At 46.1% G+C, this 26728-nt stretch overlaps 1 protein-coding gene across 10 annotated transcripts in view; it reads right to left on the reverse strand.

Annotated features, from left to right (window-relative positions):
- Window positions 1-274: 274 nt before the first annotated feature.
- The window catches only part of LOC118374760 (transducin-like enhancer protein 3-B), a 67003-nt gene continuing 40549 nt past the window's right edge, over window positions 275-26728 (reverse strand). For all 10 annotated transcript variants that reach the window (XM_052514239.1, XM_052514241.1, XM_052514238.1 and 7 more), the window contains 9 exons: window positions 24591-24723; window positions 24261-24433; window positions 19589-19662; window positions 19210-19459; window positions 14080-14327; window positions 13753-13900; window positions 10861-11011; window positions 10499-10575; window positions 275-826 (listed from right to left, as the gene is read on the reverse strand). In XM_052514239.1, coding sequence (XP_052370199.1) covers window positions 719-826; window positions 10499-10575; window positions 10861-11011; window positions 13753-13900; window positions 14080-14327; window positions 19210-19459; window positions 19589-19662; window positions 24261-24433; window positions 24591-24723 — 1362 coding nt within the window. In that variant the 3' untranslated portion in view covers window positions 275-718. The remainder of the gene's footprint in view (window positions 827-10498; window positions 10576-10860; window positions 11012-13752; window positions 13901-14079; window positions 14328-19209; window positions 19460-19588; window positions 19663-24260; window positions 24434-24590; window positions 24724-26728) is intronic.

Here is a 26728-nt window from a genome sequence, read left to right on the forward strand (position 1 = left end):
CCACTTCCCAGACATTTTCGTAGCTCCAAAAAAAAAGGGCACCATCCCAAAACTCATATTTGAATCTCCACAAAGTGTTCTGGTTGACCATTTCGTTTTTGGAGAGACATTTCCATTTGATTTGGAAAAAGGTCAGCCTGGAGAACGTGCTTCAACACTCAAAAAAAAGAAAAAAAGATTTTTCAAAAAAGAAGCTTATTCTACTTTCTGTTCTCCCTTGAATATCAAGCAGAAGGGAGAGGCCAAAAGCAAAAACGTCACAAGTACACCAGGACATGAAAATAGATATATATATTTATAATATATATATAAAATGTCTTTATTACTCCATTATGTACAATTTTCACAAGACGTCCAGGGAGCAACTGTTGTAAAGACAAAGCACCGCTTCATCCAGTCACATTACAGAAACAATCATCACCTTCAAAAATAAACCCTCAGAAACAGGCCCAGGAACAGATCAAAAAACAGCAAGACAATTTACATCTTCAGTGCCCATTGGGTTACAGTCTGCACCCGATAGCCAATCATGGCCAGGCCAACTGCCAAGCAGAGTTCATGGTGCCTTCTGAGCACCAATCCGGGAGCCGACATGGTCTGTAGTCCAATCCCTGGTGGTCTTTGAGGTTAGGGGGTGTGGTGAGTGAAGTAAGAGGAGGAGGAGGGGCTAGCAGCTCCCCTCGTCAGGCCACTAGGAGGAGGGGTCAAACTGGTGTTTCTAGTAGATCACCTCGTACACTGTGGCCTTCTTGTCTCCAGAGCCCGTCACGATGTACTTGTCGTCTGCAGAGATGTCGCAGCTCAGGACGGAAGAGGACTCCTTTGACTGTTGAGGTAAAGGGTAATAAACACGTCAGCGACCCTATTCAGAGCACGTCATGTGTTTGCCTGACCTAACCGGGCCCAAAGTGACCATCTGTCTTGGTTGGTCTGAAAGACAATTCTCTGAACAACACTGCTTGTCACTTTAAACAATGCCACTTTGTTTACATACCCTACATTACTCATCTCATATGTATATACTGCACTCTATACCATCTACTGCATCTTGCCTATGCTGCTCTGTACCATCACTCATTCATATATCTTTATGTACGTATTCTTTATCCCTTTACACTTGTGTGTATAAGGTAGTAGTTGTGGAATTGTTAGGTTAGATTACTCGTTGGTTATTACTGAATTGTCGGAAATAGAAGCACAAGCATTTCGCTACACTCGCAATAACATCTGTTGACCATGTGTATGTGTGACCAATAACATCTGTTGACCATGTGTATGTGACCAATAACATCTGTTGACCATGTGTATGTGTGACCAATAACATCTGTTGACCATGTGTATGTGTGACCAATAACATCTGTTGACCATGTGTATGTGTGACCAATAACATCTGTTGACCATGTGTATGTGACCAATAACATCTGTTGACCATGTGTATGTGACCAATAACATCTGTTGACCATGTGTATGTGACCAATAACATCTGTTGACCATGTGTATGTGTGACCAATAACATCTGTTGACCATGTGTATGTGTGACCAATAACATCTGTTGACCATGTGTATGTGTGACCAATAACATCTGTTGACCATGTGTATGTGTGACCAATAACATCTGTTGACCATGTGTATGTGACCAATAACATCTGCTAACCATGTGTATGTGACCAATAACATCTGCTAACCATGTGTATGTGACCAATAACATCCGTTAACCATGTGTATGTGACCAATAACATCCGCTAACCATGTGTATGTGACCAATAACATCCGCTAACCATGTGTATGTGACCAATAACATCCGCTAACCATGTGTATGTGACCAATAACATCTGCTAACCATGTGTATGTGACCAATAACATCTGCTAACCATGTGTATGTGACCAATAACATCTGCTAACCATGTGTATGTGACCAATAACATCTGCTAACCATGTGTATGTGACCAATAACATCTGCTAACCATGTGTATGTGACCAATAACATCTGCTAACCATGTGTATGTGACCAATAACATCTGCTAACCATGTGTATGTGACCAATAACATCTGCTAACCATGTGTATGTGACCAATAACATCTGCTAACCATGTGTATGTGACCAATAACATCTGCTAACCATGTGTATGTGACCAATAACATCTGCTAACCATGTGTATGTGACCAATAACATCTGCTAACCATGTGTATGTGACCAATAACATCTGCTAACCATGTGTATGTGACCAATAACATCTGCTAACCATGTGTATGTGACCAATAACATCTGCTAACCATGTGTATGTGACCAATAACATCTGCTAACCATGTGTATGTGACCAATAACATCTGCTAACCATGTGTATGTGACCAATAACATCTGCTAACCATGTGTATGTGACCAATAACATCTGCTAACCATGTGTATGTGACCAATAACATCTGCTAACCATGTGTATGTGACCAATAACATCTGCTAACCATGTGTATGTGACCAATAACATCTGCTAACCATGTGTATGTGACCAATAACATCTGCTAACCATGTGTATGTGACCAATAACATCTGCTAACCATGTGTATGTGACCAATAACATCTGCTAACCATGTGTATGTGACCAATAACATCTGCTAACCATGTGTATGTGACCAATAACATCTGCTAACCATGTGTATGTGACCAATAACATCTGCTAACCATGTGTATGTGACCAATAACATCTGCTAACCATGTGTATGTGACCAATAACATCTGCTAACCATGTGTATGTGACCAATAACATCTGCTAACCATGTGTATGTGTGACCAATAACATCTGCTAACCATGTGTATGTGACCAATAACATCTGCTAACCATGTGTATGTGACCAATAACATCTGCTAACCATGTGTATGTGACCAATAACATCTGCTAACCATGTGTATGTGACCAATAACATCTGCTAACCATGTGTATGTGACCAATAACATCTGCTAACCATGTGTAGTGTGACCAATAACATCTGCTAACCATGTGTATGTGACCAATAACATCTGCTAACCATGTGTATGTGACCAATAACATCTGCTAACCATGTGTATGTGACCAATAACATCTGCTAACCATGTGTATGTGACCAATAACATCTGCTAACCATGTGTATGTGACCAATAACATCTGCTAACCATGTGTATGTGACCAATAACATCTGCTAACCATGTGTATGTGACCAATAACATCCGCTAACCATGTGTATGTGACCAATAACATCTGCTAACCATGTGTATGTGACCAATAACATCCGCTAACCATGTGTATGTGACCAATAACATCTGCTAACCATGTGTATGTGACCAATAACATCTGTTAACCATGTGTATGTGACCAATAACATCTGCTAACCATGTGTATGTGACCAATAACATCTGTTAACCATGTGTATGTGACCAATAACATCTGCTAACCATGTGTATGTGACCAATAACATCTGCTAACCATGTGTATGTGACCAATAACATCTGCTAACCATGTGTATGTGACCAATAACATCTGCTAACCATGTGTATGTGACCAATAACATCTGCTAACCATGTGTATGTGACCAATAACATCTGCTAACCATGTGTATGTGACCAATAACATCTGCTAACCATGTGTATGTGACCAATAACATCTGCTAACCATGTGTATGTGACCAATAACATCTGCTAACCATGTGTATGTGAATAACATCTGCTAACCATGTGTATGTGACCAATAACATCCGCTAACCATGTGTATGTGACCAATAACATCCGCTAACCATGTGTATGTGACCAATAACATGCTAACCATGTGTATGTGACCAATAACATCCGCTAACCATGTGTATGTGACCAATAACATCCGCTAACCATGTGTATGTGACCAATAACATCCGCTAACCATGTGTATGTGACCAATAACATCTGCTAACCATGTGTATGTGACCAATAACATCTGCTAACCATGTGTATGTGACCAATAACATCTGCTAACCATGTGTATGTGACCAATAACATCTGCTAACCATGTGTATGTGACCAATAACATCTGCTAACCATGTGTATGTGACCAATAACATCTGCTAACCATGTGTATGTGACCAATAACATCTGCTAACCATGTGTATGTGACCAATAACATCTGCTAACCATGTGTATGTGACCAATAACATCTGCTAACCATGTGTATGTGACCAATAACATCTGCTAACCATGTGTATGTGACCAATAACATCCGCTAACCATGTGTATGTGACCAATAACATCCGCTAACCATGTGTATGTGACCAATAACATCTGCTAACCATGTGTATGTGACCAATAACATCTGCTAACCATGTGTATGTGACCAATAACATCTGCTAACCATGTGTATGTGACCAATAACATCTGCTAACCATGTGTATGTGACCAATAACATCTGCTAACCATGTGTATGTGACCAATAACATCTGCTAACCATGTGTATGTGACCAATAACATCTGCTAACCATGTGTATGTGACCAATAACATCTGCTAACCATGTGTATGTGACCAATAACATCTGCTAACCATGTGTATGTGACCAATAACATCTGCTAACCATGTGTATGTGACCAATAACATCTGCTAACCATGTGTATGTGACCAATAACATCTGCTAACCATGTGTATGTGACCAATAACATCTGCTAACCATGTGTATGTGTGACCAATAACATCTGCTAACCATGTGTATGTGACCAATAACATCTGCTAACCATGTGTATGTGACCAATAACATCTGCTAACCATGTGTATGTGACCAATAACATCTGCTAACCATGTGTATGTGACCAATAACATCTGCTAACCATGTGTATGTGACCAATAACATCTGCTAACCATGTGTATGTGTGACCAATAACATCTGCTAACCATGTGTATGTGACCAATAACATCTGCTAACCATGTGTATGTGACCAATAACATCTGCTAACCATGTGTATGTGACCAATAACATCTGCTAACCATGTGTATGTGACCAATAACATCTGCTAACCATGTGTATGTGTGACCAATAACATCTGCTAACCATGTGTATGTGACCAATAACATCCGCTAACCATGTGTATGTGACCAATAACATCCGCTAACCATGTGTATGTGTGACCAATAACATCTGCTAACCATGTGTATGTGACCAATAACATCCGCTAACCATGTGTATGTGACCAATAACATCCGCTAACCATGTGTATGTGACCAATAACATCTGTTAACCATGTGTATGTGACCAATAACATCTGCTAACCATGTGTATGTGACCAATAACATCTGTTAACCATGTGTATGTGACCAATAACATCTGCTAACCATGTGTATGTGACCAATAACATCTGCTAACCATGTGTATGTGACCAATAACATCTGCTAACCATGTGTATGTGACCAATAACATCTGCTAACCATGTGTATGTGACCAATAACATCTGCTAACCATGTGTATGTGACCAATAACATCTGCTAACCATGTGTATGTGACCAATAACATCTGCTAACCATGTGTATGTGACCAATAACATCTGCTAACCATGTGTATGTGACCAATAACATCTGCTAACCATGTGTATGTGACCAATAACATCCGTTAACCATGTGTATGTGACCAATAACATCCGCTAACCATGTGTATGTGACCAATAACATCCGCTAACCATGTGTATGTGACCAATAACATCCGCTAACCATGTGTATGTGACCAATAACATCTGCTAACCATGTGTATGTGACCAATAACATCTGCTAACCATGTGTATGTGACCAATAACATCTGCTAACCATGTGTATGTGACCAATAACATCCGCTAACCATGTGTATGTGACCAATAACATCTGCTAACCATGTGTATGTGACCAATAACATCTGCTAACCATGTGTATGTGACCAATAACATCTGCTAACCATGTGTATGTGACCAATAACATCTGCTAACCATGTGTATGTGACCAATAACATCTGCTAACCATGTGTATGTGACCAATAACATCTGCTAACCATGTGTATGTGACCAATAACATCTGCTAACCATGTGTATGTGACCAATAACATCTGCTAACCATGTGTATGTGACCAATAACATCTGCTAACCATGTGTATGTGACCAATAACATCTGCTAACCATGTGTATGTGACCAATAACATCTGCTAACCATGTGTATGTGACCAATAACATCTGCTAACCATGTGTATGTGACCAATAACATCTGCTAACCATGTGTATGTGACCAATAACATCTGCTAACCATGTGTATGTGACCAATAACATCTGCTAACCATGTGTATGTGTGACCAATAACATCTGCTAACCATGTGTATGTGACCAATAACATCTGCTAACCATGTGTATGTGACCAATAACATCTGCTAACCATGTGTATGTGACCAATAACATCTGCTAACCATGTGTATGTGACCAATAACATCTGCTAACCATGTGTATGTGACCAATAACATCTGCTAACCATGTGTATGTGTGACCAATAACATCTGCTAACCATGTGTATGTGACCAATAACATCTGCTAACCATGTGTATGTGACCAATAACATCTGCTAACCATGTGTATGTGACCAATAACATCTGCTAACCATGTGTATGTGACCAATAACATCTGCTAACCATGTGTATGTGACCAATAACATCTGCTAACCATGTGTATGTGACCAATAACATCCGCTAACCATGTGTATGTGACCAATAACATCTGCTAACCATGTGTATGTGTGACCAATAACATCCGCTAACCATGTGTATGTGACCAATAACATCCGCTAACCATGTGTATGTGACCAATAACATCCGCTAACCATGTGTATGTGACCAATAACATCTGTTAACCATGTGTATGTGACCAATAACATCTGCTAACCATGTGTATGTGACCAATAACATCTGTTAACCATGTGTATGTGACCAATAACATCTGCTAACCATGTGTATGTGACCAATAACATCTGCTAACCATGTGTATGTGACCAATAACATCTGCTAACCATGTGTATGTGACCAATAACATCTGCTAACCATGTGTATGTGACCAATAACATCTGCTAACCATGTGTATGTGACCAATAACATCTGCTAACCATGTGTATGTGACCAATAACATCTGCTAACCATGTGTATGTGACCAATAACATCTGCTAACCATGTGTATGTGACCAATAACATCTGCTAACCATGTGTATGTGACCAATAACATCTGCTAACCATGTGTATGTGACCAATAACATCCGCTAACCATGTGTATGTGACCAATAACATCCGCTAACCATGTGTATGTGACCAATAACATCCGCTAACCATGTGTATGTGACCAATAACATCCGCTAACCATGTGTATGTGACCAATAACATCCGCTAACCATGTGTATGTGACCAATAACATCCGCTAACCATGTGTATGTGACCAATAACATCCGCTAACCATGTGTATGTGACCAATAACATCCGCTAACCATGTGTATGTGACCAATAACATCTGCTAACCATGTGTATGTGACCAATAACATCTGCTAACCATGTGTATGTGACCAATAACATCTGCTAACCATGTGTATGTGACCAATAACATCTGCTAACCATGTGTATGTGACCAATAACATCTGCTAACCATGTGTATGTGACCAATAACATCTGCTAACCATGTGTATGTGACCAATAACATCTGCTAACCATGTGTATGTGACCAATAACATCTGCTAACCATGTGTATGTGACCAATAACATCCGCTAACCATGTGTATGTGACCAATAACATCCGCTAACCATGTGTATGTGACCAATAACATCCGCTAACCATGTGTATGTGACCAATAACATCTGCTAACCATGTGTATGTGACCAATAACATCTGCTAACCATGTGTATGTGACCAATAACATCTGCTAACCATGTGTATGTGACCAATAACATCTGCTAACCATGTGTATGTGACCAATAACATCTGCTAACCATGTGTATGTGACCAATAACATCTGCTAACCATGTGTATGTGACCAATAACATCTGCTAACCATGTGTATGTGACCAATAACATCTGCTAACCATGTGTATGTGACCAATAACATCTGCTAACCATGTGTATGTGACCAATAACATCTGCTAACCATGTGTATGTGACCAATAACATCTGCTAACCATGTGTATGTGACCAATAACATCTGCTAACCATGTGTATGTGACCAATAACATCTGCTAACCATGTGTATGTGACCAATAACATCTGCTAACCATGTGTATGTGTGACCAATAACATCTGCTAACCATGTGTATGTGACCAATAACATCTGCTAACCATGTGTATGTGTGACCAATAACATCTGCTAACCATGTGTATGTGACCAATAACATCTGCTAACCATGTGTATGTGACCAATAACATCTGCTAACCATGTGTATGTGACCAATAACATCTGCTAACCATGTGTATGTGTGACCAATAACATCTGCTAACCATGTGTATGTGACCAATAACATCTGCTAACCATGTGTATGTGACCAATAACATCTGCTAACCATGTGTATGTGACCAATAACATCTGCTAACCATGTGTATGTGACCAATAACATCTGCTAACCATGTGTATGTGACCAATAACATCTGCTAACCATGTGTATGTGACCAATAACATCTGCTAACCATGTGTATGTGACCAATAACATCTGCTAACCATGTGTATGTGACCAATAACATCTGCTAACCATGTGTATGTGTGACCAATAACATCTGCTATCCAAGTGTATGTGACCAATAACATCCTAACCATGTGTATGTGACCAATAACATCTGCTAACCATGTGTATGTGACCAATAACATCTGCTAACCATGTGTATGTGACCAATAACATCGCTAACCATGTGTATGTGACCAATAACATCTGCTAACCATGTGTATGTGACCAATAACATCTGCTAACCATGTGTATGTGACCAATAACATCTGCTAACCATGTGTATGTGACCAATAACATCTGCTAACCATGTGTATGTGACCAATAACATCTGCTAACCATGTGTATGTGACCAATAACATCTGCTAACCATGTGTATGTGACCAATAACATCTGCTAACCATGTGTATGTGACCAATAACATCTGCTAACCATGTGTATGTGACCAATAACATCTGCTAACCATGTGTATGTGACCAATAACATCTGCTAACCATGTGTATGTGACCAATAACATCTGCTAACCATGTGTATGTGACCAATAACATGCTAACCATGTGTATGTGACCAATAACATCCGCTAACCATGTGTATGTGACCAATAACATCCGCTAACCATGTGTATGTGACCAATAACATCCGCTAACCATGTGTATGTGACCAATAACATCCGCTAACCATGTGTATGTGACCAATAACATCTGCTAACCATGTGTATGTGACCAATAACATCTGCTAACCATGTGTATGCTAACCATGTGTATGTGACCAATAACATCTGCTAACCATGTGTATGTGACCAATAACATCTGCTAACCATGTGTATGTGACCAATAACATCTGCTAACCATGTGTATGTGACCAATAACATCTGCTAACCATGTGTATGTGACCAATAACATCTACTAACCATGTGTATGTGACCAATAACATCTGCTAACCATGTGTATGTGACCAATAACATCTGCTAACCATGTGTATGTGACCAATAACATCTGTTAACCATGTGTATGTGACCAATAACATCTGCTAACCATGTGTATGTGACCAATAACATCTGCTAACCATGTGTATGTGACCAATAACATCTGCTAACCATGTGTATGTGACCAATAACATCTGTTAACCATGTGTATGTGACCAATAACATCTGCTAACCATGTGTATGTGACCAATAACATCTGTTAACCATGTGTATGTGACCAATAACATCTGCTAACCATGTGTATGTGACCAATAACATCTGCTAACCATGTGTATGTGACCAATAACATCTGCTAACCATGTGTATGTGACCAATAACATCTGCTAACCATGTGTATGTGACCAATAACATCTGCTAACCATGTGTATGTGACCAATAACATCTGCTAACCATGTGTATGTGACCAATAACATCTGCTAACCATGTGTATGTGACCAATAACATCTGCTAACCATGTGTATGTGACCAATAACATCCGCTAACCATGTGTATGTGACCAATAACATCTGCTAACCATGTGTATGTGACCAATAACATCTGCTAACCATGTGTATGTGACCAATAACATCCGCTAACCATGTGTATGTGACCAATAACATCCGCTAACCATGTGTATGTGACCAATAACATCTGCTAACCATGTGTATGTGACCAATAACATCCGCTAACCATGTGTGTGTGACCAATACATTTGATTATTTGGCTTCTGATTTCCAGATTACAACTGAAAGTGGTAGCTGGGGTTTCCATGCTGCTGGTCATGTCCCAGGATTGTGAGCATCTATGCGTGTTTGAGAGTGTGTATATTCATGTGTGTGTTATTGATTGGAGTACCTGGAATATGCTGGCACCGTACGGAGTCCTCCAGGCATTCAAGAGGTTGTCCTTCCCCGTGCTCACAAACCATTTACCTTTAAACACAGGACATGATACATGAGCTCAGAGTCCAGGTTGCCCTCACCAAGCAGGACAGGCCTGCAAAAGACTCCCCAAGCACCAAAATGCAAGTCCACATGGTTTAAGATTTAGTAGCTAACCCAATACAACTGATGTGGGGCAGTTGGTATTACTGGTTGGTACAGTGGAAGTACCAACTAAACAACGTGGTTCAATTCCTTGAGAAAAAAGGTTTCTACGCTTGAACTACATAAATACAGGTTATAAATGACTTCTAGCACCCTGGACATGTTTCTTACCACAGTAGGCGAACTTCAGCGAGAGGACGCAGCTCTCATGCAGGTGGAGCTGGTACTTGTCCGGCTTGGTGTGATGGAGAACCTCCACGTTGCTGCTCTCCATGCCCACTGCCAGCCACTCCCCTGTGGGGCAGTAACCTAGAGAGAAGATCTGGGAGGAGACGGGAGGTGGGGGTGAACCAGGGCAAAATAGAGTGTGTGTGTGCGTGCGTGTGTGTGTGTGTGTGTGTGTGTGTGTGTGTGATGCAACGGTACACAGCAACGGTATGTTGTCGACCCATTCGGTACACCCCCTACGGTTCAATATGCACACGTGAACCGCAGAATTACGATACGCCTGTCATTTCCAACACGTGCTCATTGCGCTGCAGACTACAGGCACGTTGTACATTCAGATCCGCAGAACCAGACACGCAGCTTGTGGTCATTAAGGGGCTCCTGGGGGCTGACAGACTTTACTCCACAGTAATGTCTCAAAATGTGGCAACCGCAGTGACAGCAACCCACTCCCCCTTAAACAACCAATGGATGATTTGCACTGACATCTCAGTAGGAAACCTCCCTAAAGGGGCCCCATGAAGAGAGAGGAAACTAAAAACAAATATTCTCTCAGCTCCCAACGCGACAATGGGGAGACAGAGAGACGCACATTTGAAGAGACACCGGCGTCAAAGCTACCTGACGGTTCACTATGTACTGGTCATTGCAGATCTACCAACACGTCTGGGAGACTCTGCCCTGACGGTTCTATGTACTGGTCTGGGGAGATCTAGACTACAGGTCTGGGAGATCTATGTGTTGCAGACGGCACTGACGGTTCACTATGTACAGAGATCTATGTGTTGCAGCTTGTGGTACTGGTCTGGGAGATCTATGTGTTGCAGACTCCACTGACGGTTCACTATGTACTGGTCTGGGAGATCTATGTGCTGCAGACTCTGCACTGACGGTTCACTATGTACTGGTCTGGGAGATCTATGTGTTGCAGACGGTTCACTATGTACTGGTCTGGGAGATCAGCAGACCCACTGACGGTTCACTATGTACTGGTCTGGGAGATCTATGCCTGCAGACTCTCACTATGACGCAGCACTGACGGTTCACTATGTACTCTGCAGACTCTGCACTGACGGTTCACTATGTACTGGTCTGGGAGATCTATGTGCTGCAGACTCTGGACGGCCCCTATGTACTGGTCTGGGAGATCTATGTGTTGCAGACTAAAACTGACGGTTCACTATGTACTGGTCTGGGAGTTCAGAATATGTACTGGTCTGGGAGATCTATGTGTTGCAGAGACAACTGGTCTGGGGAGACAGAGAGACTATGTACTGGTCTTCACTGACGGTTCACTATGTACTGGTCTGGGAGATCTACTGACGGTTCACTATGTACTGGTCTGGGAGTGTTGACGGTTCACTATGTACTGCAGACGGCACTGACGGTTCACTGCAGACGGCACTGACGGTTCACTATGTACTGGTCTGGGAGATCTATGTGTTGCAGACTGCACTGACGGTTCACTATGTACTGGTCTGGGAGATCTACTGACGGTTCACTATGTACTGGTCTGGGAGTGCAGACTGTTCACTAGACTGGTCTGGGAGCCCTGACGGTTCACTATGTACTGGTCGGTTCACTATGTACTGGTCTGGGAGATCTATGTGTTGCAGACTCGGCACTGACGGTTCACTATGTACTGGTCTGTACTGGTCTGGGAGATCTATGTGCTGCAGACTCTATGTGTTGGAGACTGACGGTTCACTATGTACTGGTCTGGGAGATCTATGTTGCAGACTCTGCACTGACGGTTCACTATGTACTGGTCTGGGAGATCTATGTGTTGCAGACTCTGCACTGACGGTTCACTATGTACTGGTCTGGGAGATCTATGTGTTGCAGACTCTGCACTGACGGTTCACTATGTACTGGTCTGGGAGATCTATGTGCTGCAGACTCTGCACTGACGGTTCACTATGTACTGGTCTGGGAGATCTATGTGTTGCAGACTCTTCACTACGGTTCACTATGTACTGGTCTGGGAGATCTATGTGTTGCAGACTCGGCACTGACGGTTCACTATGTACTGGTCTGGGAGATCTATGTGTTGCAGACTCGGCACTGACGGTTCACTATGTACTGGTCTGGCAGATCTATGTGCTGCAGACTCGGCACTGACGGTTCACTATGTACTGGTCTGGGAGATCTATGTGTTGCAGACTCGACACTGACGGTTCACTATGTACTGGTCTGGGAGATCTATGTGTTGCAGACTCGGCACTGACGGTTCACTATGTACTGGTCTGGGAGATCTATGTGTTGCAGACTCGGCACTGACGGTTCACTATGTACTGGTCTGGGAGATCTATGTGTTGCAGACTCGGCCCCTGTATGAGTCATACAAGCGCACACTTAGCCCTAGAATGAATGAATGCTGTGACTGAGTGGAAGCTAGAGAGACCAAATATCACAACCCCAGCCACGACAGATAACGCACAAAACACAGTGAACATCCGTGAAGCTGATGGGTTTGGGCCCCACATTGGCAAAGCACCTACAGCTTGTCAAAGCGAAGAAGCACTTTTCATTGTGTTCTCCCCTTGCTGTCAGACAGTAGAGACAGAAACCAGGCAGTCAGTCATGTTGACATGTTTCTGAATGGAACGTTTCAGGATAAATAAAATAGTTCATTTAAAGGGTTTAAAGGGTGATGTGTTTATTTTTTTTCTTAAATGTAAATATCCCGAAACCGTACCGAACCGTGGGCCCACTGTACCTGTTGTATCCCCTGTGTGTGTGTGTGTGTGTGTGTGTGTGTGTGTGTGTGTGTGTGTGTGTGTGTGTGTGTGTGTGTGTGTGTGTGTGCGTGCGTAAACATAAATACGAGCGTACCTGGGAGGTGAAGTCATGCTGCTGGAGCTGGCGTCCCTCCCTCAGGTCCCATGAGCGGACGGTGTTGTCCAGACCTCCGGTCCACAGCTTGGTCCCGTCGTGGGAGATGTCGATACAGCTGGCGCCGTCCGTGTGGCCCTGGAACTGCCTACAACACCCAGTAAACACCGTGGACTTAGCCAAGTGATTCCACTCACGCTGTGGACATGTCAATGTAATCCCACTCCAATCATTACTGCTACTCCATTACTGCTAAAATCACATGGGCAGTAGTACATCCCTCCCAGCCCCAACCAGTCCTCTCCTCTCTTCAGATGGATCACTCACCTGACCAGGGTCTGGTTGTGCAGGTCCCAGACGGCGATGTTCCCATCACTGCAGCAGGAGAAGCAGACTTTGGCGTCGGGGGAGATGGCCAGTGCGTAGCAGGCGGGGGCCGAGGAGGTGAGCTCCGCCTTGATACGTGGTGTCGGAGAGGCCAGGTCCCAGATGGTCAGCGTGCTGGCCTCACCGCCCACAATCAGGGTGCGGCCATCAGGGAGGAGCTTACAGGAGCGGATGTAGTTGTCCCTGTTCTGGAGACAGAGAGGGAGCCAGTTAACATTTGGGCTTCAGACAGATATCGTGATAATAGCAGGTATCGTGAGACACACAAATGTATTGCTAAATATTGCTATACTGTTGGAGCTAGGAACACAGCCATTTCACTACACCCGCAATAACATCTGAGAAATATTGTATGAGACCAATAAAATGTGATTCGATTTAAAAGCAAGTGTGGCGACTCCAACCCCATTGGATGAATTGAACGGATGTGGGTGGAGCAGTATCTCCATAGGGATGCTGGTTGTGAACATCACAAAAGCTCTGACGAAGGCCTTGAGGTCAATACATAAAGCTTAAGAGAGCCGCGACCCCAGCGAGAGAGAGCCGCGACCCCAGCGAGAGAGAGCCGCGGCCCCAGCGAGAGAGAGCCAGCGGCCCCAGCGAGAGAGAGCCGCGACCCCAGCGAGAGAGAGCCGCGACCCCAGCGAGAGAGAGCCGCGACCCCAGCGAGAGAGAGCCGCGACCCCAGCGAGAGAGAGCCGCGACCCCAGCGAGAGAGAGCCGCGACCCCAGCGAGAGAGAGCCGCGACCCCAGCGAGAGAGAGCCGCGACCCAGCGAGAGAGAGCCAGCGGCCCCAGCGAGAGAGAGCCGCGACCCCAGCGAGAGAGAGCCGCGACCCCAGCGAGAGAGAGCCGCGACCCCAGCGAGAGAGAGCCGCGACCCCAGCGAGAGAGAGCCGCGACCCCAGCGAGAGAGAGCCGCGGCCCCAGCGAGAGAGAGCCGCGGCCCCAGCGAGAGAGAGCCGCGGCCCCAGCGAGAGAGAGCCGCGACCCCAGAGAGAGAGAGCCGCGGCCCCAGCGAGAGAGAGCCACGGCCCCAGCGAGAGAGAGCCACGGCCCCAGCGAGAGAGAGCCGCGGCCCCAGCGAGAGAGAGCCGCGGCCCCAGCGAGAGAGAGCCGCGACCCCAGCGAAAGAGAGCCGCGGCCCCAGCGAGAGAGAGCCGCGGCCCCAGCGAGAGAGAGCCACGGCCCCAGAGAGAGAAAGCCGCGGCCCCAGCGAGAGCAGTGTGCAGGTTTCTTCTTTTTTCTCATCTTATTCAACTGTTAAAATGCACCTGCAACAAAGACGGCTCAGATGTGCCTTTGGAAGCAGGTGTGTGGATAAAAGCATCAGAGTGTGTTTGAGTAGGGCTTCCCTTGGCTGTGGTGTGTGGAGAGAGACTCATTTTCAGCTTTAACAAGGGCAGAAGAGTGTTAGCTGGACTGGGTCCATGAGGCGGGTGATGTGAATGACAGATCAATAGAGGGACGGGGTTCTCAGATGAATTAAACAGCTTGCTGATGACTATATAAGACCTGGTCACAAAGCCAGCACTCTCCCTCTGCTCCTTCCCCCTCTCCAAAGTGGCCAGGAGACAGTATCAAACTGATGAATGGGGAGGATGGGAGAATGACTAATGGGGTGGGTAATGGCAAACGGGGGCAGGACGATCAGAAGATCATTACTTTAGGTCTTTTTCAAAAACGTCACACACAGGGCCGACGAACAAGACGCTGTGCCTTGTATTATTACATTCACAAGAGCAGATGGAGGGAGAGGGTGGATGTGGGGTTCAGAGGGTGGATGTGGGGTTGAGAGGGTGGATGTGGGGTTGAGAGGGTGGATGTGGGGTTCAGAGGGTGGATGTGGGGTTGAGAGGGTGGATGTGGGGTTGAGAGGGTGGATGTGGGGTTCAGAGGGTGGATGTGGGGTTGAGAGGGTGGATGTGGGGTTCAGAGGGTGGATGTGGGGTTGAGAGGGTGGATGTGGGGTTCAGAGGGTGGATGTGGGGTTGAGAGGGTGGATGTGGGGTTCAGAGGGTGGATGTGGGGTTCAGAGGGTGGATGTGGGGTTCAGAGGGTGGATGTGGGGTTCAGAGGGTGGATGTGGGGTTGAGAGGGTGGATGTGGGGTTCAGAGGGTGGATGTGGGGTTCAGAGGGTGGATGTGGGGTTCAGAGGGTGGATGTGGGGTTCAGAGGGTGGATGTGGGGTTGAGAGGGTGGATGTGGGGTTCAGAGGGTGGATGTGGGGTTCAGAGGGTGGATGTGGGGTTGAGAGGGTGGATGTGGGGTTCAGAGGGCTGGATGTGGGGTTCAGAGGGCTGGATGTGAGGTTCAGAGGGTGGATGTGGGGTTGAGAGGGTGGATGTGGGGTTCAGAGGGTGGATGTGGGGTTGAGAGGGTGGATGTGGGGTTGAGAGGGTGGATGTGGGGTTCAGAGGGTGGATGTGGGGTTCAGAGGGTGGATGTGGGGTTGAGAGGGTGGATGTGGGGTTCAGAGGGCTGGATGTGGGGTTGAGAGGGCTGGATGTGAGGTTCAGAGGGCTGGATGTGGGGTTCAGAGGGCTGGATGTGGGGTTCAGAGGGCTGGATGTGGGGTTCAGAGGGCTGGATGTGGGGTTCAGAGGGTGGATGTGGGGTTCAGAGGCCTGGATGTGGGGTTCAGAGGCCTGGATGTGGGGTTCAGAGGGTGGATGTGGGGTTCAGAGGGCTGGATGTGGGGTTCAGAGGGCTGGATGTGGGGTTCAGAGGGCTGGATGTGGGGTTCAGAGGCCTGGATGTGGGGTTCAGAGGCTGGATGTGGGGTTCAGAGGCCTGGATGTGGGGTTCAGAGGGTGGATGTGAGGTTCAGAGGGTGGATGTGAGGTTCAGAGGGCTGGATGTGAGGTTCAGAGGGCTGGATGTGAGGTTCAGAGGGCTGGATGTGGGGTTCAGAGGGTGGATGTGGGGTTCAGAGGGTGGATGTGGGGTTCAGAGGGTGGATGTGGGGTTCAGAGGGTGGATGTGAGGTTCAGAGGGCTGGATGTGAGGTTCAGAGGGCTGGATGTGAGGTTCAGAGGGCTGGATGTGAGGTTCAGAGGGCTGGATGTGGGGTTCAGAGGCCTGGATGTGGGGTTCAGAGGCCTGGATGTGGGGTTGAGAGGGTGGATGTGGGGTTCAGAGGGTGGATGCTCTGGATAAGAGCGTCTGCTAAATGACTTAAATGTAAATGATGTAAATGTTCAGAGGGCTGGATGTGGGGTTCAGAGGGCTGGATGTGGGGTTCAGAGGGTGGATGTGGGGTTCAGAGGGCTGGATGTGGGGTTCAGAGGCCTGGATGTGGGGTTGAGAGGGTGGATGTGGGGTTCAGAGGGCTGGATGTGGGGTTCAGAGGGCTGGATGTGGGGTTCAGAGGGCTGGATGTGGGGTTCAGAGGGCTGGATGTGGGGTTCAGAGGCCTGGATGTGGGGTTCAGAGGGCTGGAGGATGTGGGGTTGAGAGGGCTGGATGTGGGGTTCAGAGGGTGGATGTGGGGTTCAGAGGGTGGATGTGGGGTTCAGAGGCCTGGATGTGGGGTTGAGAGGGTGGATGTGGGGTTCAGAGGGCTGGAGGATGGGGTTGAGAGGGCTGGATGTGGGGTTCAGAGGGCTGGATGTGGGGTTCAGAGGGCTGGATGTGGGGTTCAGAGGCCTGGATGTGGGGTTCAGAGGCCTGGATGTGGGGTTCAGAGGCCTGGATGTGGGGTTCAGAGGGCTGGAGGATGTGGGGTTGAGAGGGTGGATGTGGGGTTCAGAGGCCTGGATGTGGGGTTGAGAGGGTAGATGTGGGGTTCAGAGGGTGGATGTGGGGTTCAGAGGGTGGATGTGGGGTTCAGAGGGCTGGAGGATGTGGGGTTCAGAGGGCTGGTTCAGAGGGTGGATGTGCGGTTCGGAGGGCTGGATGTGGGGTTCAGAGGGCTGGATGTGGGGTTCAGAGGGCTGGAGGATGTGGGGTTGAGAGGGTGGATGTGGGGTTCAGAGGGCTGGAGGATGTGGGGTTGAGAGGGTAGATGTGGGTTTCAGAGGGTGGATGTGGGGTTCAGAGGGTGGATGTGGGGTTCAGAGGGCTGGAGGATGTGGGGTTCAGAGGGCTGGTTCAGAGGGTAGATGTGGGGTTCAGAGGGTGGATGTGGGGTTCAGAGGGTGGATGTGGGGTTCAGAGGGTGGATGTGGGGTTCAGAGGGCTGGAGGATGTGGGGTTCAGAGGGCTGGTTCAGAGGGTGGATGTGCGGTTCAGAGGGTGGATGTGGGGTTCAGAGGGCAGATGTGGGGTTCAGAGGGCTGGTTCAGAGGGTGGATGTGGGGGTTCAGAGGGTGGATGTGGGGGTTCAGAGGGCTGAATGTGGGGTTCAGAGGGTGGATGTGGGGGTTCAGAGGGCTGAAGGTAGCGGTATAAAGTACTTAAGTAAGAAATACTTTGAAGTAGTACTTAAGTTGTTTTTTGGGGGCATCTGTACTTTACTATTTATATTTTTTTACTTCTACTTCTACTATTCCTAATGAAAATAACGTACTTTCTACTCCATACATTTTCCATGACACCCAAAAATACGAAACATTTTGAATGCTTAGCAGGACAGGAAAATGGTCTAATTCAAGCACAGAGAAAATCCCTGGTTATACATCAGCCCTATGAAGAGCATCCTCTGTGCCCATCAGTGGGCTTGATATCTCAGTGCGTGTCTAATGATAACCGTCACAGTATCATCTCAGATACAAGGCTAGCTAGTTCAGCATGGCTATCCTGTTAGCTAGCATACAGCCCAGCCAACCTAAGTTATAGCCTTCGTCCCACATTGTCTGTTGTTATGCCTTACACCATTATAACAATGATATGATCATTCAGCAGATGGCTTTATCCACAGTGACAGTCATCCAGTTGAAACAGCACCAGTCTAAAGTCTGGACACACCTACTCATTACAGGGGTCTTCTTTATTTGGACTATTTTCTACATTGTAGAATAATAGTGAAGACATCAACATCATGAAATAACACATATGGAATCATGTAGTAACCAGAAAAGAAAACCCCTTGAATGAGTAGGTGTGTCCAAACGCTACCGGCTCCTTACCAGGCAGTCCAGTTGGGACACGGGACTCTTGCTGCCCGGCTGGCTGATGTCCCAGATCTTAACGCAGCCCTTGCCACCGGTGTAGACGTGGCGCGTGGGGTTGCTGATGGTGACGGCGCACACCACCTCGCCGTGGCTCAGCGTGTTGATCTGGCGAGCGTGGCGTGGGATGCCCGGGCCTATGAGAGCGTCCGGGGGAAAGGGCACAGGCTGCATCTGGCCGTCGGCGCTCACATGAAAGGAGTAGGCACTACCGTGGGGAGAAAGGGCAGTTGTTTTGAGACTAAATGAAACCTGGAACCAAAATGTTGGACTTGACCTGTGACTTTCAGGCTCTCGTGATAAACAGTTTAAACAAAGAGTGGGTTTGGAGACTTACGGTTTCCCTCCAGAGATGGATGTGAGACTGGCTTGCAGGCCTGGTCTCATGTGGGAGTGAGGGTCAAACCCCGCCTGGGAAAACAGACAGCATGTTAACATGAACAAACAGTGGAAAGCCTATCCATGCAGCCAACTAGGCTAAATGTTCAAACAGGAAACTTAGCATCACTGCCTCTGTAGTGTCAAATAAGACAGGGGCACTCTAGTACCATTTCAGAAGGTCCGATCACACAAATGTCCTACGTGGCAAAACCCCCACCTTACAACCAAATGCCACCCAAAACAGTTCACACACATCTTGTTGGCAGAGAGATAGTTTTGCAGTTTTAAGTTACATTGTTCGCAATTCTATACATGCTGCATTGGACAGAGATTTTTGTTGCTGTTTTAAAGCTCATTTCATGCAATTCTAGGTATTTTTCCAGGCCTGGTTTACATTTATAAACTAGGTGGTTCAGACCGTATACAACAGTTATGACAACACATGTTTTTACTGCTCTAATTATGTTGGTAACCAGTTTCTAATAGCAATAAGGCACCTTGGGGGTTTGTGATATATGGCCAATATACCGCGGTTAAGGGCTGTGTTCAGGCACTACGCATTGCGTCGTTCATGAGAACCGCCCAAGCCGTGGTATATTGGCCACATACCACACCCTCTTGGCTCTTATTGCTTAATTAAACAATACCAGGGGTCGAAGCCTGACCTAGTTCAGTAGTACTAGTAGAAACCGGTCCGTATTGAACCAGTTATGAGTATGTGGGCCACAAGGGGAATTCTGACTATCATTTCATACAGTGCTGTTGATTCTACATTCCTTCACCCAGGTTTGTGGTAACGGTGTAAAAGGGGAGATGCTAATGCTAATGAGAGCCTGGGAGATTCACACACACAGAAGTGTTTTGACAGAGTTGTTATTCCCACCCCTTGTAGCACCACACATCAAAGCAGTGGAGTTAGGTAATATAAACCTTGGAGTTAGCTAACAATTTACACAGAGAGGAGAGAAATTATTTTTTATGTATTTCTAAAGAAATATTGAAAAAGTGAACTATTGAAATAGGAAATTCATTGTAAATTGGCTGCTAGTCATATTAGCATAAGTCTTTCAGCCGACAGTCGTGTTGACCAACTCAACGGTGACGCTGCTGAGACATGTAATATATAGTGAGACGTGAGTCTGATGTACGTTTGCATGTGTGTGTTTGAGTGAACACCTTTTCTTTCTCTTCCTGTGTCGTATTAGTAACTGTAGCCTGTGTAGCCTGTGTCGTATTAGTAACTGTAGCCTGTGTCGTATTAGTAACTGTAGCCTGTGTCGTATTAGTAACTGTAGCCTGTGTCGTATTAGTAACTGTAGCCTGTGTCGTATTAGTAACTGTAGCCTGTGTGCCTGTGTCGTATTAGTAACTGTAGCCTGTGTCGTATTAGTAACTGTAGCCTGTGTGCCTGTGTCGTATTAGTAACTGTAGCCTGTGTCGTATTAGTAACTGTAGCCTGTGTGCCTGTGTCGTATTAGTAACTGTAGCCTGTGTCGTATTAGTAACTGTAGCCTGTGTCGTATTAGTAACTGTAGCCTGTGTCGTATTAGTAACTGTAGCCTGTGTCGTATTAGTAACTGTAGCCTGTGTGCCTGTGTCGTATTAGTAACTGTAGCCTGTGTCGTATTAGTAACTGTAGCCTGTGTGCCTGTGTCGTATTAGTAACTGTAGCCTGTGTCGTATTAGTAACTGTAGCCTGTGTCGTATTAGTAACTGTAGCCTGTGTGCCTGTGTCGTATTAGTAACTGTAGCCTGTGTCGTATTAGTAACTGTAGCCTGTGTGCCTGTGTCGTATTAGTAACTGTAGCCTGTGTCGTATTAGTAACTGTAGCCTGTGTCGTATTAGTAACTGTAGCCTGTGTGCCTGTGTTGTATTAGTAACTGTAGCCTGTGTCGTATTAGTAACTGTAGCCTGTGTCGTATTAGTAACTGTAGCCTGTGTATTAGTAACTGTAGCCTGTGCCTGTGTTGTATTAGTAACTGTAGCCTGTGTTGTATTAGTAACTGTAGCCTGTGTCGTATTAGTAACTGTAGCCTGTGTCGTATTAGTAACTGTAGCCTGTGTCGTATTAGTAACTGTAGCCTGTGTTGTTTTAGTAACTGTAGCCTGTGTTGTTTTAGTAACTGTAGCCTGTGTTGTTTTAGTAACTGTAGCCTGTGTTGTTTTAGTAACTGTAGCCTGTGTCGTAGCCTGTGTTTTAGTAACTGTAGCCTGTGTTGTTTTAGTAACTGTAGCCTGTGTTGTTTTAGTAACTGTAGCCTGTGTTGTTTTAGTAACTGTAGCCTGTGTTGTTTTAGTAACTGTAGCCTGTGTCGTTTTAGTAACTGTAGCCTGTGTCGTATTAGTAACTGTAGCCTGTGTCGTATTAGTAACTGTAGCCTGTGTTGTTTTAGTAACTGTAGCCTGTGTTGTTTTAGTAACTGTAGCCTGTGTTGTTTTAGTAACTGTAGCCTGTGTTGTTTTAGTAACTGTAGCCTGTGTTGTTTTAGTAACTGTAGCCTGTGTGCCTGTGTCGTATTAGTAACTGTAGCCTGTGTCGTATTAGTAACTGTAGCCTGTGTGACTGTGTCGTATTAGTAACTGTAGCCTGTGTGCCTGTGTTGTATTAGTAACTGTAGCCTGTGTCGTATTAGTAACTGTAGCCTGTGTCGTATTAGTAACTGTAGCCTGTGTCGTATTAGTAACTGTAGCCTGTGTCGTATTAGTAACTGTAGCCTGTGTCGTATTAGTAACTGTAGCCTGTGTTGTATTAGTAACTGTAGCCTGTGTGCCTGTGTTGTATTAGTAACTGTAGCCTGTGTCGTATTAGTAACTGTAGCCTGTGTTGTATTAGTAACTGTAGCCTGTGTTGTATTAGTAACTGTAGCCTGTGTCGTATTAGTAACTGTAGCCTGTGTCGTATTAGTAACTGTAGCCTGTGTTGTATTAGTAACTGTAGCCTGTGTCGTATTAGTAACTGTAGCCTGTGTCGTATTAGTAACTGTAGCCTGTGTCGTATTAGTAACTGTAGCCTGTGTGCCTGTGTTGTATTAGTAACTGTAGCCTGTGTCGTATTAGTAACTGTAGCCTGTGTTGTATTAGTAACTGTAGCCTGTGTTGTATTAGTAACTGTAGCCTGTGTCGTATTAGTAACTGTAGCCTGTGTTGTATTAGTAACTGTAGCCTGTGTGCCTGTGTTGTATTAGTAACTGTAGCCTGTGTGCCTGTGTCGATTTATAACTGTAGCCTGTGTGCCTGTGTCGTATTAGTAACTGTAGCCTGTGTCGTATTAGTAACTGTAGCCTGTGTCGTATTAGTAACTGTAGCCTGTGTCGTATTAGTAACTGTAGCCTGTGTCGTATTAGTAACTGTAGCCTGTGTGCCTGTGTCGTATTAGTAACTGTAGCCTGTGTGCCTGTGTCGTATTAGTAACTGTAGCCTGTGTGACTGTGTCGTATTAGTAACTGTAGCCTGTGTGACTGTGTCGTATTAGTAACTGTAGCCTGTGTGACTGTGTCGTATTAGTAACTGTAGCCTGTGTGCCTGTGTTGTATTAGTAACTGTAGCCTGTGTGACTGTGTCGTATTAGTAACTGTAGCCTGTGTGACTGTGTCATATTAGTAACTGTAGCATGTGTGACTGTGTCGTATTAGTAACTGTAGCCTGTGTGACTGTGTCGTATTAGTAACTGTAGCCTGTGTGACTGTGTTGTATTAGTAACTGTAGCCTGTGTGACTGTGTTGTATTAGTAACTGTAGCCTGTGTGACTGTGTCGTATTAGTAACTGTATCCTGTGTGACTGTGTTGTATTAGTAACTGTAGCCTGTGTTGTATTAGTAACTGTATCCTGTGTGACTGTGTCATATTAGTAACTGTAGCCTGTGTCGTATTAGTAACTGTAGCCTGTGTCGTATTAGTAACTGTAGCCTGTGTCGTATTAGTAACTGTAGCCTGTGTGAGTGACTGTGTCGTATTAGTAACTGTAGCCTGTGTGAGTGACTGTGTCGTATTAGTAACTGTAGCCTGTGTGAGTGACTGTGTCGTATTAGTAACTGTAGCCTGTGTGAGTGACTGTGTCGTATTAGTAACTGTAGCCTGTGTGACTGTGTCGTATTAGTAACTGTAGCCTGTGTGACTGTGTCGTGTTAGTAACTGTAGCCTGTGTGACTGTGTTGTATTAGTAACTGTAGCCTGTGTTGTATTAGTAACTGTATCCTGTGTGACTGTGTCGTATTAGTAACTGTAGCCTGTGTTGTATTAGTAACTGTAGCCTGTGTTGTATTAGTAACTGTAGCCTGTGTTGTATTAGTAACTGTAGCCTGTGTTGTATTAGTAACTGTAGCCTGTGTGACTGTGTTGTATTAGTAACTGTAGCCTGTGTGACTGTGTCGTATTAGTAACTGTAGCCTGTGTTGTATTAGTAACTGTAGCCTGTGTTGTATTAGTAACTGTAGCCTGTGTTGTATTAGTAACTGTAGCCTGTGTTGACTAGTAACTGTAGCCTGTGTTGTATTAGTAACTGTAGCCTGTGTGACTGTGTTGTATTAGTAACTGTAGCCTGTGTGACTGTTGTATTAGTAACTGTGTATAGGGAAGAGAGGCTGAATGTGAGTATGTGAGGTGAAGGGGGAGTTTTAGGGGAGCGTACCATGGGCGAGCGTCCGTACGCAGCAGCGGCCACGCTCATCTGGGGGGAGATGTGGAGGCCGGCGTAGACCCCGGGGCTGGTCAGGGAGCCGTTCATCTCATGGTGGCCCATCATGGCGAAGGGCGTGGCGTAGGAGCCAGCTATGGACAAAGGGGTACGCAGGGCTGGAGCAGCTTGAGAGAGGGAGGAGAGAGACCGTAAGAACAACTGATTCTGTCATAGGCAAATGGGCAGAGCTACAAGGAAGTTATTTTCATGTTAATCTATTTGTGGTTAGCGGGCGAGTGTGTTTGTATACATGTGGGTATGAGTGTGTGTGTGAGGACTTACCCAGTGCCTCCATGCCCGAGGGCTTGCCCATGATGGGCCGTAGACCAGGGGTGGTGCTGGTGCCTGGTGTGGGGGCATCGTTACGAGGTGTGGGGGTGTTAGACTTCAGGCCCGGCGTGGATGATTTATCATTCTGACAGAGAGACTTGGTGTGATTAATGTTGCTTTATTCCAGCATGTTCCATTGTAATTCTAAATGATGTCAATCACAAAGCAATAGAACCCCAACCCACCCAACCAGATCGCTGGCAACCCACCCACCCAACCAGATCGCAGGCAACCCACCCACCCAACCAGATCGCTGGCAACCCCCCCCCCCTCCCGCAAAACAAAATGAAATCAACCGGCAACCAACCCACCCAAACAAACTTGCAACCCTCCCACTCCCCCCAAACAAACTGAAATCAACTGGCACCCCCTACTCCCCCAAACAAACTGAAATCAACTTGCATCCCCTCCAACAAACTGAAATCAACTGGCACCCCCCCAAACAAACTGAAATCAACTGGCACCCCCCCACTCCCCCAAACAAACTGAAATCAACTGGCACCCCCCCACTCCCCCCAAACAAACTGAAATCAACTTGCATCCCCTCCAACAAACTGAAATCAACTGGCACCCCCCCCAAACAAACTGAAATCAACTTGTATCCCCCCCAACAAGATGAAACCAACTGCCCCCCCCAACAACAAACTGAAATCTACTTGCAAAATCAACCCCACCCAAGCGGCTACCAAGAGACAGGGAAATAAAGACAATGAAATAAAGACCAATAATGTATGAGAGAGAGACAGAGAGAGAGAGATGGAGGGTGGGACAGAGAGAGAGAGACAGGGACAGAGAGAGACAGAGAGAGAGAGACAGAGACAGACACAGAGAGAGAGACACAGAGAGACAGAGACAGAGAGAGACAGACAGAGAGAGATGGAGGGTGGGACACAGAGAGAGACAGACAGAGAGAGAGACAGAGACAGAGAGAGAGACAGAGACAGAGAGAGATGGAGGGTGGGACACAGAGAGAGACAGACAGAGAGAGATGGAGGGTGGGACAGAGAGACAGACAGACAGAGAGAGAGACAGACAGAGAGAGATGGAGGGTGGGACACAGAGAGAGACAGACAGAGAGAGAGACAGACAGAGAGATGGAGGGTGGGACACAGAGAGAGACAGACAGAGAGAGAGACAGAGACAGAGAGAGAGACAGACAGAGAGAGATGGAGGGTGGGACAGAGCAATCTCCCCGTCATTGCCGCGGTTTATTTACGATCCGGGGCTGGGAAAGCAATGAACATTTATTCTGCCTGCCATAAAGGATATTGAAAGGAGCAGAGCACTGTGTCTCCCCTCCAGCCCCCCAACCCTCATTCAGCAGTTTAATCGCCCCACTTCCTCCCATGTAGGAACCACTCACACTCACCCCGTGTCTATTGTTTCCCCTAACCCCCCCTCCCCTTTCCCGTTTCTCACTCACACTCACCCCCTTGTCTATTGTTTTCCCCTAACCCCCTTTTGTTTTCCCTACACTCACCCCTTGTCTATTGTTTTCCCCTACCCCCCCCGTTTCTCACTCACACACCCCTTGTCTACTCACCCCTTTGTCACACACACTCATTGTCTATTGTTTTCCCCTACCCCCCTTTCCCGTTTTCACTCACTCACCCCTTGTCTACACTCACACTCACCCCTTGTCTATTGTTTTCACTCCTCACCCCTTGTCTATTGTTTTTACCCCCCTTTCCCGTTTCTCACTCACACTCACCCCTTGTCTATTGTTTTCCCCTACCCCCCTTTCCCGTTTCTTTCTCACCCCTTGTCTATTGTTTTCCCCTACCCCCCCCTTTCCCGTTTCTCACTCACACTCACCCCTTGTCTATTGTTTTCCCCTACCCCCCCCTTTCCCGTTTCTCACTCACACTCACCCCTTGTCTATTGTTTTCCCCTATTGTTTTCACACTCCCCCTTCAACCCCATTCCCGTTCTCACTCACACTCACCCCTTGTCTATTGTTTTCCCCTACCCCCCTTTCCCGTTTCTCACTCACACTCACCCCTTGTCTATTGTTTCCCCCCCCCCTTCCCATTTCTCACTCACCCCTTGTCTATTGTTTTCCCCTACCCCCCTTTCTATTGTTTTCCCCT

This window comes from Oncorhynchus keta, unplaced genomic scaffold (genome assembly GCF_023373465.1).
Source record: "Oncorhynchus keta strain PuntledgeMale-10-30-2019 unplaced genomic scaffold, Oket_V2 Un_scaffold_1597_pilon_pilon, whole genome shotgun sequence".
Classification (NCBI taxonomy): domain Eukaryota; kingdom Metazoa; phylum Chordata; class Actinopteri; order Salmoniformes; family Salmonidae; genus Oncorhynchus; species Oncorhynchus keta.